At 66.9% G+C, this 13,706-nt stretch overlaps 1 protein-coding gene and 1 long non-coding RNA gene across 6 annotated transcripts in view; one reads left to right on the forward strand and one right to left on the reverse strand.

The window, feature by feature from the left end:
- The window catches only part of AHDC1 (AT-hook DNA binding motif containing 1), a 50,842-nt gene extending 40,476 nt beyond the window's left edge, over positions 1–10,366 (reverse strand). The window contains exons 1-2 of one of the 5 annotated variants that reach the window (XM_038167196.2): positions 10,129–10,366; positions 9,427–9,547 (exon numbers count right to left, since the gene is read on the reverse strand). Coding sequence is in view for 1 of the 5 variants with exons in the window: in XM_072027538.1 (XP_071883639.1) it covers positions 9,427–9,562 (136 nt within the window). In the remaining 4 variants the exon portion in view is untranslated. Of the gene's footprint in view, positions 1–4,248; positions 4,433–9,426; positions 9,772–9,960; positions 10,081–10,128 lie in introns of those variants that run through there. The other 4 variants (XM_038167189.2, XM_072027538.1, XM_072027539.1 and 1 more) reach the window with 4 other exon arrangements.
- Positions 10,367–10,568: 202 nt separating this feature from the next.
- Positions 10,569–12,004, forward strand: LOC119713588 (uncharacterized). Its single transcript, XR_005260782.2, has 2 exons — positions 10,569–11,680; positions 11,752–12,004. It is a non-coding gene; the product is annotated as an uncharacterized lncRNA (long non-coding RNA).
- Positions 12,005–13,706: the final 1,702 nt, after the last annotated feature.

Genomic DNA, 13,706 nt, shown 5'->3' on the forward strand with positions numbered 1-13,706 from the left:
GGCTCTCCCTCGTTAGTTAATGTTTACTCGGCTTCGTTAGCGCCAGCACATTGCCATGGCAACCCTGCAAGCTGCGCGCCGCCATCGGCGCCGCCGCTGCCACGAGGCGCGGGGACGGCACGTGGGGTCGCCGCGGGCCCCCCGCCGCAGCCACCGCCCGGCCCCAGTATTTGGGGCTGGGGGGACAAAGAAGGGGGTGCAGGGACAGCGGGGTTTGCCTCTTGCTTGTTGGGGCGGGGTGGTGGCCTGGTGTCACCTGGCTGGGGTGACAGCACCCTGCGCTCGCCCCCGGGCGCTGCATTATTTATAAAACAGGAGCAGGGGGCTGGGAGGCAGCTGCCACCCTGCCCAGCGTCACGGGGCCACCGAGCGCGGTGGCCTGGTGGCACTGCAGCCCTGCTGACCGGGAGGGACAATGGGGACGCCGGTGCCTGCAGGGCTGGCAGAGCCACGGGGTGAGCAGATGCCACCCTGGGCTCTGCGGCACGTGGCTGTCGCGGCACGTGGGGACGTCCAGCGCGTCCCCGTGTCCCCCACGCTGGTGCCGAGCCCCACGCTGAGCCCGGTGGCTGCAGGAACCCGGTGCAAAGAGCTCGGTTTTTGGGGGACGCCGAGCTCCAGCCCCGGCTGCACCCCAGCAGCCTCCAGGCTGAGCAGGATGCGGCCCCGGTGCGCTCCCCGGCTGCGTGCCCGCGCCACCGGGCTCCGCTCGCTACGGCAAACAGGTTTTCCTTAAGCCTTGCACAATTCGCTCGCCTCCTCCCCCTGCCAGTCCCACCTCCGGGCCGTGGAAAGGCTGAGTTGGGGCTTTAATTTTTCATTATTAATTTCCCATCAACGCCGAGAGGCGCCGGTGCTCGCCCAGCTGCCCCCAGCATCGCCCCCCGCGCTCCCTCGCGCTCTCCTGGAGATCTGCACCGGCTGAAGGCGAGCCAGGCTGCCGATAGGATTAATTCTGCATGACTGCCCATCTCCACAGGGGTATCTAAGACCCTCAGGCCTGCAGCAATCTTTAAAATTCCTCCAGCCCAACTTAATTCCCTCTTCCTGCAGAGCTGGCGCATCTGCTGCAGTCAGGCACGGAGAGAGGGAGACGGAGGGAGAGGGGAGACGGCACCCGGGACGCGGCGGCACGGGGAGAGGGGTGGGGAGGGGGTGGGGGAAACTGAGTCACGCCGGGGACGGACCCAGGGACGGGGTTTTTGAAGGGATTCAGCCCCCAGCCCCTGATCCTGGTGTGCTGTCACCCCCAGCACGCTGCCAGCCCCCCGAAGCAGGAGGCTGATTTGGAAATGTCATTTTGTTCCACTACCCGCGGGCTCTGCCTCGGTGGAGGGCTTCTTCCCTGCCCCCCCCCCGCGCTCCTCCTCTGCTTCCCTGCAACCCCCCGGGGACAAAACACCAGGGCCGAGCATCGCCCCCAGGCACTGCGGGGCCTGGGATTTGGGGACAGCTCCTGGAAATGCAGCTGTGGCTGGGGAAAGGCTCCCCCCAGCACAGCCTGCGGGTGCTGAGCCCTCCCCAGCTGCCCCTGCTGCACCCCTGGAGCTCCCCAAATCCCCCCCTAGATCCCGGGGGGCTGCGAGGATGAGCCCCCAGCACCAACCCGACAGCCATGGGGCACAGAGCGGGGTCCCAGCCCCACTGTCACCCCCACATCCCCAGGTGAGGCTCCTGCAGGACGAGGACCCCACCGTCACCAGGACCTCACCAAGACCCCACTGACCCCAGCCAAGCTTGGGACCCCCCCAAGCCTCCAGCACAACCTCCAGGGGGGCTGCGGGGGGCCGCTGCCAACCCCCTGCTGCTGCCAGCACCGGGGCTGGCCACCACCTTCCTCCTCCTCTTCCTCCTCCTCGCCAGCAGCCGCCACCAGAGCCGGGAGCCCCGTCCCTCCGCCTCCTTCCCCGCACCTTGCCCCGCTCTCCTGGCAGGCAGGAGGCAGGAGGGGAGCGCAGCCCACCCCAGCTGCTGGCGGAGCTGGGGCTCGGCGCATTTAAATCACTTATATCTTTACTTTCTCCTGCGCTGGCTGTGAGATGGGCTTTTTTTGCATGCGTAATTAGGGGGTGGAACAGATGGCGGAGGGTTCGTTTAAAGTAATGCATCCATTAAAATAACCTTCGCTGTCGGGGACTGCGCTCCGACAGGGGCCTGCTTCACCGGGGGCGGCGGGGAAGGGGGGGGCTTTGTTCTGCGGGAAGGGGTCGGACTTTGGGGAGGGGGCTGCGGGACGCATCGCCCCGCTTACGGGGGAGAAACGGGTCCGGGTGCGCCGTCCCGTGATCCATGCACGAGGCTGGGAGCTTGGCCCAAACTGGGGCCAAACTGGGGCTCAGTTGGTCCTCTCCGGGGGTAACCCAGTCCTTCCCAGGGCGAACCTGGTCCTCTCCCAGGCTCACTGGGTCCTTTCCAGGGCCAACCCGGTTCTCTCCGGGGCTCAGTTTCCATAGCAATACCATGGGCATCTCGCAGCGAGATGGCGGGGATGGGAAGTCCTTTGGCCAGCCCTTCAGGCCAGCCCTCCAAGCATCACCCACGGCGGTGGCTTTTGGAGGAGCTTCCCCAGATCTGGGGGGGGGGGAGGTTTCGCTGCTTGGTGGGGCACCGGGGTGAGGCTGAGGGTGGGCACGGTCCCCGTGGTCCCTGCACGGGGCAGCTCCGGCCGTGCGCATCGGCGCGCGGGGACCTTGGGGACCGTGCCCACCGCCACCCACCCCCGTCCCCCAGCGCCTGGCTGCTGGCACGGGGCAGAAGGGAACAGCTCGCCTTTCCCATCCACCAGCAGCCGCCTCTCCTGTTTCAGGCTCCCGGGAGAGGCAGGAGGCTTTGTTCAGGAATCGGAGGAGCGGAGGCCAGAGAAAGCGCGAGTGCCCTGCCAGCTCTTGTGTTTCACTCCCGAGGAATGCCGGGGAGGGGAGGGGAGCGCGGCTCCCCCCTCCCCGACACGGGCTCCGGGCCCGGCTGCAGGGTGCTTTGCCGCTGCGGGGAGGAAGAGGAGGGCGTGGGGATGAAGGACAGAGGTCCTGCTGCTATTTCGGGGAGGTGGGCGGCATCGGCGAGGCTCGCGGTGGATGCGGCGGCATCCGCGCCGGGTGCCCGCGGCGGCACGGCGGTGCCACGCTGGTCCCGTTGGGGCAGCCCGAAGAATTCCGAGCAAGAGCCGCCGAGCAAAGCTCACACCCTGCCTCGGACGAGAGGAGAAGCACCCATGGGTGCCCCGAATCTGGGGAGAAGCGCACAACACCAGCAGCAGCAGGGCCGGGGAAGGGCGAGAGCCGCAGCGAGCCCAGAGCCACCCATGCGTGCTCAAATATTTCGTGTGCACTTGCTGAGGTGCCTCTGCTGCCTTCGGGGCATCTCCGCGTTTGAAGCAGCAGAGGGGAGCCGACCTGGGAATGGGGGGGATGGGGAGCAAAGGCCAGCCCCGGGGGATAAAGAGGGGGGGGGTCTCTCCTTCCCAGCTGGGCTGGGGGTGGGCACAGCAGGCCCTGGGCTGCCCCCGGCCCCAGGGATCCCAGGGAGGGCTGGGATAAGCTGAACCCAGCTGTGCAGAGCTGCCCAGCCCTCGCCTCCCCCAGCCTGGCCACGGCGCCCCAGCCACACGCCTCCTCCTGCTCTTCCTCCTCCTCCTCCTCCTCCTCCTCTTGCCAATCCCCCGCGCTTCTCGCAGCACCCTGGGGAGTCCCCGAGCACCAGCACAGCCCGGGGCAGAGCCCGTGGCTGCGGCAACCGATGCCGGCACCCCACAGCTCAGCACCCCACAGCTCCGTGCCAGCAGCGAGGCGCCGACGGCAGCCCCGGCGCACGGCGAGGGCCAGGGGGGCACGCAGCGAGGCACCGCACCGGGGAGAGCCACAGCACCAGGGCTGGGGGCTCTCCGCAGGGCTGAAGCGCCCCATTTCGCCCCGCTCCCACCTCCGTGGCTCAGCCCTTTCCCCGCTCACCTGCAGTCCTCCCCCTCCTGCTTTCCCCGCCGGCACCCCCTGGCACCGCGCGTCCCGCCGGCACCCACCGGTCCCGGCCAGGCCACGAAGCCACCAGAAAAAAACCTCTCCCTGCGACCTTCCAGCCTCCCCGCATCCGCGCCGGCTCCTCCAGCTGCGTGGCGAAGGCGGCGGGTCTGGGGGGGCCGCGGGTGGCCCCCCGCTCGCCAAGAACAATAGCTCCTTGTTGCAGCCCGGCTCCGGCCTCTCCTGGCCGCCGGGCTGCCAGCACCTCCCTGGGCACGCCGCTGGCCGCGCTCACCTCTACGTCTCGCTCGCTGTTTCCCAGCTCCCTCCTGACAAATCCCCGTTCCCGAGCGCTTCTCCTCCCCGCGGGTCCATATTAAGCTACATTCTCCTTTCAGCTGGGTGGAAAACAGCAGTAATAACCATGTGGAGAGAGCCGTGCCCCCCACCTCCACTTCCCTCCCACTTTGGGGTTCAAATTTCATTTCAGCAAAAAAGCTTCCCCCGCCTCCAATTTCTTCCCCCAAACCGAGTCGCTGTCGTCTCGTCTGATCTCGGCAGGGGCCGTATGGATGCTCAGCTCCTCCTGGTTCAGGATCTGCTGCCAATCTGGACCTCGCAAACTGGTTCTCACACAGCTCCCGCCTAGCGCCTCCCTCTCAGCATTTATTGTCCCTCCTCAGCCACCGAGCCCCAGCCCCGCTCCCATGCCACCGCCCCGGGTGCCCCTCGCTCCTTCGGGCGCTTCTGTCCCGAGCCCAGCCACCAAGTTTGCCGGGGCGAGATTTATTCCTGGCGAATTCCCCGGGGGCCGGCAGCTGGAGGAGCCCGGCACGGCCCCACCGCCTGCAGCGGAGCAGCCTCCCTCTCTCCCGCAGCTGAAGATCTCATCTCCCTCGCCCAAGGCGCTCCTCCGTCCTCCTCCAGATATTTTAGGCCCAGGTTTTGCGAGGAATTTACAGGCGCCGAGCCCAAGCCGATGCGCTGAAGTCAGCAGGAGGCGAGGAGCGTGCGCAGGGCTCGGGGCCCCGGGGGCGGCGGCGCGGGGAAGGGATGCTGCTCCCGCCGCCTGGAGCTCGTTTCGCCGCGGGAAGGGCAGAGGTTGGGGCTGGCGGCTGCCAGATCCGCTCTGCTCTCCCTCCACCAGGACCGACACCACATTCTGCCTCTCCCTCATCTCCCCTGCATCGTGCCAGGCGAGGCCGTGCCAGCCCTCACGCCTGCACCGGGTCAGTTTTTGGATAGGGAAGGGGGGTCCCCACGCCCGGGTACCCCCACGGTGCCACAACCCCTACCAGCACCCATCTGGGGCCCACCTTTGCCGCACTCCAGCCCCATCGCCGCACGCTGCCCGTGCCGACCCCTCCCGCTCACGCCTGCTGCCCCCCCGTTTCCCTGCATCGCCCGAGCCCCCCGAACCCCCACCACCTCGGCGTTCCCCTGGGGGCTTCGCCCCGGCACGGAGGGAGTCCCCGGCTCTGCGCCTGCCTTTGTCACGGCCCCGCTGGCACGCACCCGTCCTACGTGCTCCGACAGGTGAGCCCCCGGGGCAGCGTTCCTGCCTGGGCCAGTAACTGTCCCCACCGGGCAGCCGGTTCCACCCGGCACGTCCCTCCCTCCTTCCCCTTGCTGCATCCCGGCCGGCGAGGCGCACGGGGAAAAAGGGGGGGGCCGGCGGATTTAATGAGCTCCCCGGAGGCATCGCCGCGCGCCCCCCTCCCGCGCCCGGCGAGCGTGGCTCTGAAACACAACCCTCGGTGGCAGGGCTGGAAAAAAAAAAAACAACAAAAAAAAAAAAACCACAGGGCACATCGCTCTTCCCCCCCCCTCCTCCTCTCTTCCCCGCCTCCCCCAGCTTTTTTTTGCTCTCCTGCCGATGCCAAAGACCCAGCCGGGCTCTTGTGCTTTCACTCGCAGCTGCAGCTGCCGATTTTCGCTGTAAGCCCTTGTGCCTAGAAGGCCCAGAGCGAGGGATTCTGGGACGCGCTGATTGAAGACAGCACCAGCGCGGAGACCATTGCTCAGACTTTCCCTGTCTGTCGCCCCAACGCTCAACCCACAGAGAGGGAAATAAAAAAAAAAAAAAGAAGAAGAAAAGAGAGGAAAAAAAAAAAAAAAAGAAAAAAAAGGCAGAGAGCAAAACGGACTCGCGCTCGCCCCTTCCCACCCACGCGGTGCTCTGCGTGCTTCGCTGTGCCGGCACCGCGCGGGCGCGCGCCAGCCCTCACCCGGGTCACCCAGCTCGCGGGGACGGACCCCGAAACCGGGCGGTGGAACTGGGTGAAACTGGGTGAAACTGGGCTGCGTGGCGCCCCGCCACCCCCGGAGCGCGCCGGGCGCCTTGCAGCGCGGAGCTCGCCGTGCACCAAGGTGTGAAGTGGCGGCGGGCACCCGAGAGGCGCCCTGGTTGTGTCCCTGCTGTGGTGTTTTGGAAGGGAAATAATCAAAGCACGGTTTTCGGGCTCCCTTTTGCAGCACGAGGGAACGCCGGCACGCACGGCCGGGCAGCGTGCAGCCGGTGCCAAGCACCACACGGCCGGGTCCTGGTGCAGTGCCCCGGGATGAGGGTGCCAGGAGCAAAGCCCTGCCCGTGGGGGAGCCCCGCACGCACCGCGGCGCCCCACAACGTGCTGGGACCTCTGGGGTGCTCCCAGAGGCAGCCAAATGACCGGGGGAAATGTCCCCAGGTCCCTTCTGCACGCAAAGGAGGGGTTCCCCAGCAGAGGGGTGCAACAGCCACCGAATGCTCGCCCCCCCAGACCCCCGCACGGGACCAGGACACCGCTCGGCGCATCGCCTCAACAACCCCAGAGCAGCAGGACCAACGCCAGCCTCGATGGATGAGCGGCGGGGAGCAGAGGGACACGGAGCACGCCACGACCCCACCATGTCCACCGGGGCTGCACCTCGCCCCTCCTGAGACAGACCCCGCAGAACCACCCCGGCCATTTGGGGGGGGCTTTGCAGAGCATCCCCCGGAGCCCCGAGCCCACCCCGGCACCGGCAGCCCCCGAGGACCATGAGCGAACCGCACGGCGCATCCCAACCCCGAAATTCGCCACGCTGGGGAGGGGACGGGGGGGTCTCAACGCAAACCAGGGGTCACCCCGCATCCGGGCGGCCCCTCCACAGCCCGGCATCAGGCAGCCGGCCCCGCGGGGGGGCCCGCTCTGTCGCCAAGTGACCCCCCCCGGCCCCGGCCCTCCTGCTCCCCCCAAAACGCTCCCGTGGCGAGCCCGGAAGTAGGAAGCAGCCCTCCCCAGCGCTGCCCTGTTTACCAAGAGCTGGTTCCAAGCACTCGGGAGAATAGCAGGAGCATTTCAAGGCCCTGTTTCCACTCGGCTGACACACACTATTTATAGAAGCCCACAATTCTCCCAGAGCTTTCCTCGGGATCTCAGCAGAAATAGCCTGCCCCGGGTCTCTGCTGCCTCCTCTAAGGAGGCCAGGGCAGCGCTGCCCCCCCCCCAGGCTCCCTATAACCTTCCACGGGTTTCCATCGCTTCTCCCCCGCCGGCCGCCCGCTCCCCGCGCGTCCTTGGCTCCCCCGGCCCCACCGCGGTGCCAACCCCTCGCCTCTCCCCCCCGGCCACCTCCGGCTCCTCCCGGCACGGTGCCGGCGGTTTCGGTGGCGGAGGGAAGGAGCCGGGCTCCAGTTGGGTCCGGGGAGCTGCTGGTGGCGGCGCTGGGGGGCAAATTGTGGGGCTGGGGGGGGGACAGGGACGCGAGAGCGGCCGGGCGAACGCCACCTCCTCGCGCCGAACTGCATTGGAGCGCGGCGGAGCCACGGGGGACTCGCACCAGGGATGGAGTTGGCCTATTCAGGTTACAGAGACATGGCAGAGCGGAATTTGGCGCCGCGCCATCCCTTCTCCAGCCCCCCCCAACCCCCCCCCCCTCCCCGCTTTCCCTCCCTGCCTCCCTCCTTCCTCCCCTCCCCACCACCACCGCCACCACCACCACCACCACCACCACCCTCCTCTGCAAATTCCTCAGACCAGCAGGAGAGCCAGTGTGTAAGGGGACACCTGGGGGTGGCGGTGGTGGTGGTGAGGTGGGGAGGGGGGGTTGGTTTGGAAAGCCTGGGGGCCGCGGGGGGCCCCCAGCTTCATCCGCCTGCCCCCCGAAAAAGCCCCCCGCTCAGGCTTCCCGGCTGCAAAGCGTCGGGGCAGGATGCGTGCCCGCGCCCTCGGGGCTCGCTTCTGCTCTCTGTCACGCCAGGATAAATCTGGAGTGAGTCCCCGGCGCGCCGGGGCTCGCAGCGAGCACACAATGAGCTCAGACCGCGGCTTTTTGGTCGCTGCTCTCGCAGCAGCCGGCCAAGTGGCTTCGTGCACAAGGCCACCTGGTCGCGGCCGGGGCCAGTTCCTCCCACGGCAAGTAAACAAGCAGGGACCCGGCTGCCTCCACCTGCCCCCGGGCCTCCCTCCCCGGGGCTTTTCGAGGCCGCCGGCGGAGAGACCCCCGCGGGGTGGCCGCAGCCACCCCCCCTTTTGGGGTCCCCGCGGTCCCCGGTGCCCCGCGCGCGTGCCAAAGAAGCGCAAAGGGGGGCTCGGAAACGGGGTGCCAGGGGGGGTGGGTGGAAGGATCCGATAGGCAACCACGTTTTGGGGTATTGGGGGGGGGGACAGAAGCCACAGGCACCCGCCGAGCCCTGCGCAAGGGGAATGCACCGCGGAGAGCACGAGTTGGGGCCAGCACCCCCTCCCCGGTGCCCCCCGCCGCCGGCTCCCCGCGCACCCAGCCGGGTTGCGGGGGGGGGCAGGCTCTGCCCTGGGGGTCAGGGGGTTGGTAAAGGGGGGGGGAGCTCCTGACGCCCCCCAGGGCTGCGAGGATAACCCCAAATTTTGTTGACATGTTCCGTTCCGCCTTCTAGCGGACGGAGCCGGCTCTGACAGCTGTCACTCAGCGCTCGCAGCCCGGGGGGAGCCGGGGGGGGGGGCCGGCCGGGGGAGGCGGCTGAACTCGTGCAAATGGGGCACGGCGGGGGATTTTTTTTCTTGGGGGGGGGAGGGAGGGGAGGAGGGGGCGATCGCCAGGACGCCCCCCCCAGCCCCGTCTCCCCCCTCTCCCCCTCCCTCCTCCCCTCGCCCCCCCTCTCCCCTCCCCAAGTGCCATTAAACTCCTGCAATTTGGCACCAACTCGCCGCGCGCAACTTCGGCGGAGGGGACAGCGGGGGGGGGGCACACACACACACACACACACACACACACACACACACACGGCGGGGAGGGGGGGGGGGGCCGCGCCTCCCTCCCCCTCCACCCTCTCTCTCTACCAACACGCTGGGTGCCCCCCAACAACACCCCCGATCCCTTTCTCCCTCCCTTTCTCCCCCCTTTACCCCTCCGCCTCCCCACCCACGACCCCCCCACCTCCAGCCACGACCCCCCCCCCGGGGTCCCAGCCCCACACAAAGGCAACGGGGGTGGGGAAGAGGAGGAAGGGGGACGGGGACACCCCGGTACTCACCCGCCGGCTGCTGCGCTCCGAGCCCCCCGGAGCCCGCCCGCTTGGGGAGGCTCCTGCCGTCCGCCGGGGCTGCGTCCTGGCCGCCCGCGGGAGTCCCGGAGCCCTCGGCACCGCTCGCCACCTTCAACGAGAGCATTTCCAGCGCCTCCTGCTCACATTCTCCCCAGGCAACTCCGCTCCTGCCAGCCCGCCCCCTCCTCCGTCCCCTGCCTGCTCTTTTCCTCTCGCCTTTCCTCCTTTCCCCTCTTCCCCCCCAGCCCCCCCACCCCTATTTGATTTTTTTTTTTTTTTCGCCCTGTTTTTTTCCTCTCTCCCCCTCTGCCGCTCGGCTATTTTTTTTTTATCCTCCTCTTATTTTTTTCCTCCTCTTTTTTTTTTTTTTTCCTCCGCTTTTTTTTTTTCCCTCCTCTCTCTCCCTCTCTCTCTCTCTCTTTTTTTTTTTTTCAAATTTTTTCTCTCTCCCCCCCCCCCCCCCCCCCCTTCGCCTCGCACACACACAAAAGGCAGCGGAGCGGGAGGCGGAGGGGAACCGACCTCCCCTCTGCGCCTCCGCCGCTCAGCCGCCTGCGGAAAGCAAAGAAAGACACAGCGCAGCAGAGCCCTGGCTTGCTGCTGCCTCCCCCCTTCCTCCTCCTCCTCCTCCTCCTCCTCCTCCTCCTCCTCCACCTCCTCCTCCTCCTCCTCCTCCTCCCTCGCTCTTGCCTTCTGCCGCTCCCGGCTTTGTGGGGGCTGGGAAAGGGGGGAGCGGAGCCGGCGGCGCGGCGCGCCCTGCCCTCTCCGTGCGCGGCGGGGACCGCGGCTCCGCTTCGCTCCGCTGTCAGCGGCACGGCCAGCATCCGGCACCCCGGGGAGCCGTGCAGCACCGCCGGGGCATGCCGGGCCTTGTAGTCCTTCCTTCTCTCCCCCCCCCGCCTTCTCGTTTCTCTTCCCTCCTTCCTTTTTTCCCCCCCCCCCGCCCCTTCTCCTCTCCCCGCTTTTCTCCTCCCCGTCGGCGCGAAGCGGGGAGGGGCGCGCAAGGGGCGCGCATCTCCGCGCTCTGCTTGGGGAGGGGGGATTCAATTTTTTTTTTTTTTTTTTTTTTTGGGGGGGGAGGCATCCACCCGGAGGGTGTTTTGCCCCCCCCCCCCTCCCCAACCCCCCGGGATGCCCACCCCCCCACACAAGTGGGATGCACGGGGCATTGCTGCCCTCTCCCGGGTTGCACCCGCACTGCGCTCCCCGGTAGGATGCGGGGTTTGGGGGGCACGCAGGCAGCCCGCAGACCCCCCCCCCTCCCCGCCCCAATCCTCGGTCCGAATTTCCCCCGTGGCACACCCCCTTGAAGCCACCTAATTAGCCTTTTTTTTTTTTTTTTTTTTTTTTCCACTTAATTATTATTATTTTTTAAGTTAGCCGTGGCTAGGGCCTGGCAGCGCTGGAAACTTCCCCTCTGTTTGCTAACACCCCGCTCCCCCACCCCCAGGGCACGGTGCTGTGCAGGGGTCCCCCCTTGGCTATGTCCCCCTTGGCACAGAGGGGACCCCGGGGGGGCGCAGGTGGTGACCAAAACCACCCAGGACGGTGGTGGCAGGGCGGGGAGATGTCCCCCAGCTGCCATCGTGCCCCGTGACCTCCCTCCTCGTGGCTCCTCGAGCATCCTCAGCGCCTTCCCTCCAAGGCTGCGCCGATGTTAATGCTCCCAGATACAATATAATTAACGCGGATAATGCCGCTGATGTTTGTTGTGACACCGTGGTTTTGTGAGTGACGAGTGAAGGGTTAACTCCAGGGAATTGGGAATATTGCTCGGCTGCTAATAACACGTGAGTCATCGATGAAATAACACATGGGTGCAGGGAGACACGCAGCACCTGGCTTCACAGCAGCCCTCTGCCTCACCGCCGTGCTGCACGTTGGGTTTTCATCTGTGGTCGGGGATCAACAGGCGGCAGGGAGGGAATCGGCGCTCAGGAGACGTGCCGGGCTCCCCAGCTCCGCCGCCAGACTGGGACAAACTGGTTGAACTGGGGTCGGATGGAGAGCTGCCTTCCAGCATGGACGCATCGCCGCGCTTCGTATCCGAAATGCCAGCAGCTGCATCCCTGGGCTCTGCTCACCCCAGCAGGCTCGGATTTGGGAACGGGGTGAGGACGGGGACCCATCTGCATCGCTCCCAGCTCCTGCAAACCCTGCGGAGAGGAGGCCCGGCGCTCCAGCCCGGTCAGCAGAGGAATCTGCACACGCAGACAGGATCGCTGCAATTGCTGGTGGCTGAGTGAGCAACTTTGCAGCCTTCCTCGTCCCCTCGCCCTGAATGTCAGCTTTGAATTTTCTTGCTATTTTTAGGGATGGTTCAAACCTGAGGAGGATCCCTCCCCGCTCGCCTCGCGGGGCTCTGCACCGTATGAATATTGCAGGGGCCGTGCCTTGATGTTACCTGCCCCGGGTGCCGTGGGACAGCAGGACAGGGGGGATGCCTCGCGTGCGCGGGGAGAGAAGGAGGTCGTGCAGAAAACATTACGCTGCAAGCAGAATGGGTTGGAATGTAAAAGATTTATTAATTTAATCCGAAGCATTAAAAGGTCATGTATTAATCAAAGAGATGCTTAAAACTGTCAAAGTCCTTTGTCAGGTTTGAAGTGCATCTCTATAGTTATCATAAAATATATATACCCGCCTGGCACCGAGCCCTCGCCAGGGCTGGGAGCGGGCGAGGAGGAGCAAAGCGAGGCTCTTCGCAGCGGGGTCCCTGCAGAGGGGCACCCACCGGGGCTCTGCCGGGCTCCCATGGGTGCCCAGCACCCCCCCATCGAGCTGGGTGACCCTGCTTGTCCCCAGGAGTGGGTTTGTCCCCCCCTTGAGTCCCGCTGGTGGTCCCTGGAGGTCCCCAGCTGGCCTCAGGGCTGCTTTGGGGCAGGACGCTCGTGGGGACAGATTTTGGGGAGGGGTCCCCCTCACCCCGAGCCCCCAAAGCTGACGGTGGGCGGCGGTGCCAGGGGGCGTCAGGGCGGGGGCGCAGCGCCCACGCCACCCGTGTCCCGGTTCCACGCGTGGCCAGCCCTTCAGTGCCACGGGGCGGGGAAGGGGGTGGCCAAAACGGGTCCCCAGGGCCCCCCCGGGTCACCCGGGCCCCCCGGTCCCTCTGGCAGCCAAGTGCTGTGTCAGCAGCGTTGGCGTGGACCTCCGCTACCATCTAGCGGCTGCTTTGCCGAGCCGGGGCCACCGCTGTCCCCGGGTCCCAGCCCCGTGTCGCCGTGCCACGGGGGTGGCCGCACCGGATTGAGATCCCCCCCACACCCCCCTGTGCCCACCCACCACTGCCCAAAGTCAGGGAGGGGGGGTGAAGGCTCTGCTCGCCACCCTCCTTGAGGTTATAGGGTCACCGGGTGACCCCACTGCCTTGTCCCCCCACTGCATTTGTCCCCCGAGAGCTTGTGGTGACCTCGCTCACTGGGGACAGCAGCTGGGACCCCCCCCCCCCCCCCCAAAGCCGCCCCCGGGTGGGATCTGGGGGCTGGGGGGGCTTTGGAGACAGCGGGGTGCAGCGGGGGGAGCGGGGTGCGTGGTGGTGGGGGAGAGGAAGGGATGGCAAGGGGGGGTGCTGGATATGGGGGCTGCCTTTGGGGTGGAGAGCAGCATCCCCCAACCCCAATTGGGGCTGGGGGCTTCCTGCCCCTCTGCCTATGTAGGGGCCATCCTGATTTTACCCCAATAACTGCAGCAGAGGAGACTTCGCCCCCCCACACACTCTGAAGCCCTGGAGCAGGGCGTTCCCCAGGCAGCCAACCCCTCCTGCATTTAGGATTTTGCCAAAACGCAAACATCCCCGTGCCACCCAGCAGCACCACGTCCCGGCAGAGCAGCGCTGCTGCTGCGACACCTCCGTGCCTGCCGCGCTTCGCCTCGCTCCTCAAACCCCACGGCCCCAAACCCCTGCCAGCACCGGGTCCTGGCTCTGTGGGGCCAAAATGATGGGGAGAGCTGGGGGCAGGGGGGCCGTGCCATCGGGCCGTGCACAGCCTGCCTCGCTCCCCAGCTGCAGTCACAGATGTTGCCGTGGCCGCTGCGTGGCCGTTCCCGACCCTGGGCTGCTTTTTTTCCATGGAAAAATGTGCCCCCTCCCAGCTCGCGGTGCGGAGCCGCTGCGTGACCACGAAGCAATCCCCCCCCCCGTGCCTCAGTTTCCCCTCTGGGCACGGTCCCCGCGGGCCTGGGCCAGCAGTCACGAGGCTGGCCAAGCCTAAAATTGCATTCTTGGCCACCTTCCACTGTTGTCTGGCCATCGCCACCGCGGGGACGAT

Source organism: Anas platyrhynchos, chromosome 24 (genome assembly GCF_047663525.1).
Source record: "Anas platyrhynchos isolate ZD024472 breed Pekin duck chromosome 24, IASCAAS_PekinDuck_T2T, whole genome shotgun sequence".
Taxonomy (NCBI): Eukaryota; Metazoa; Chordata; class Aves; order Anseriformes; family Anatidae; genus Anas; species Anas platyrhynchos.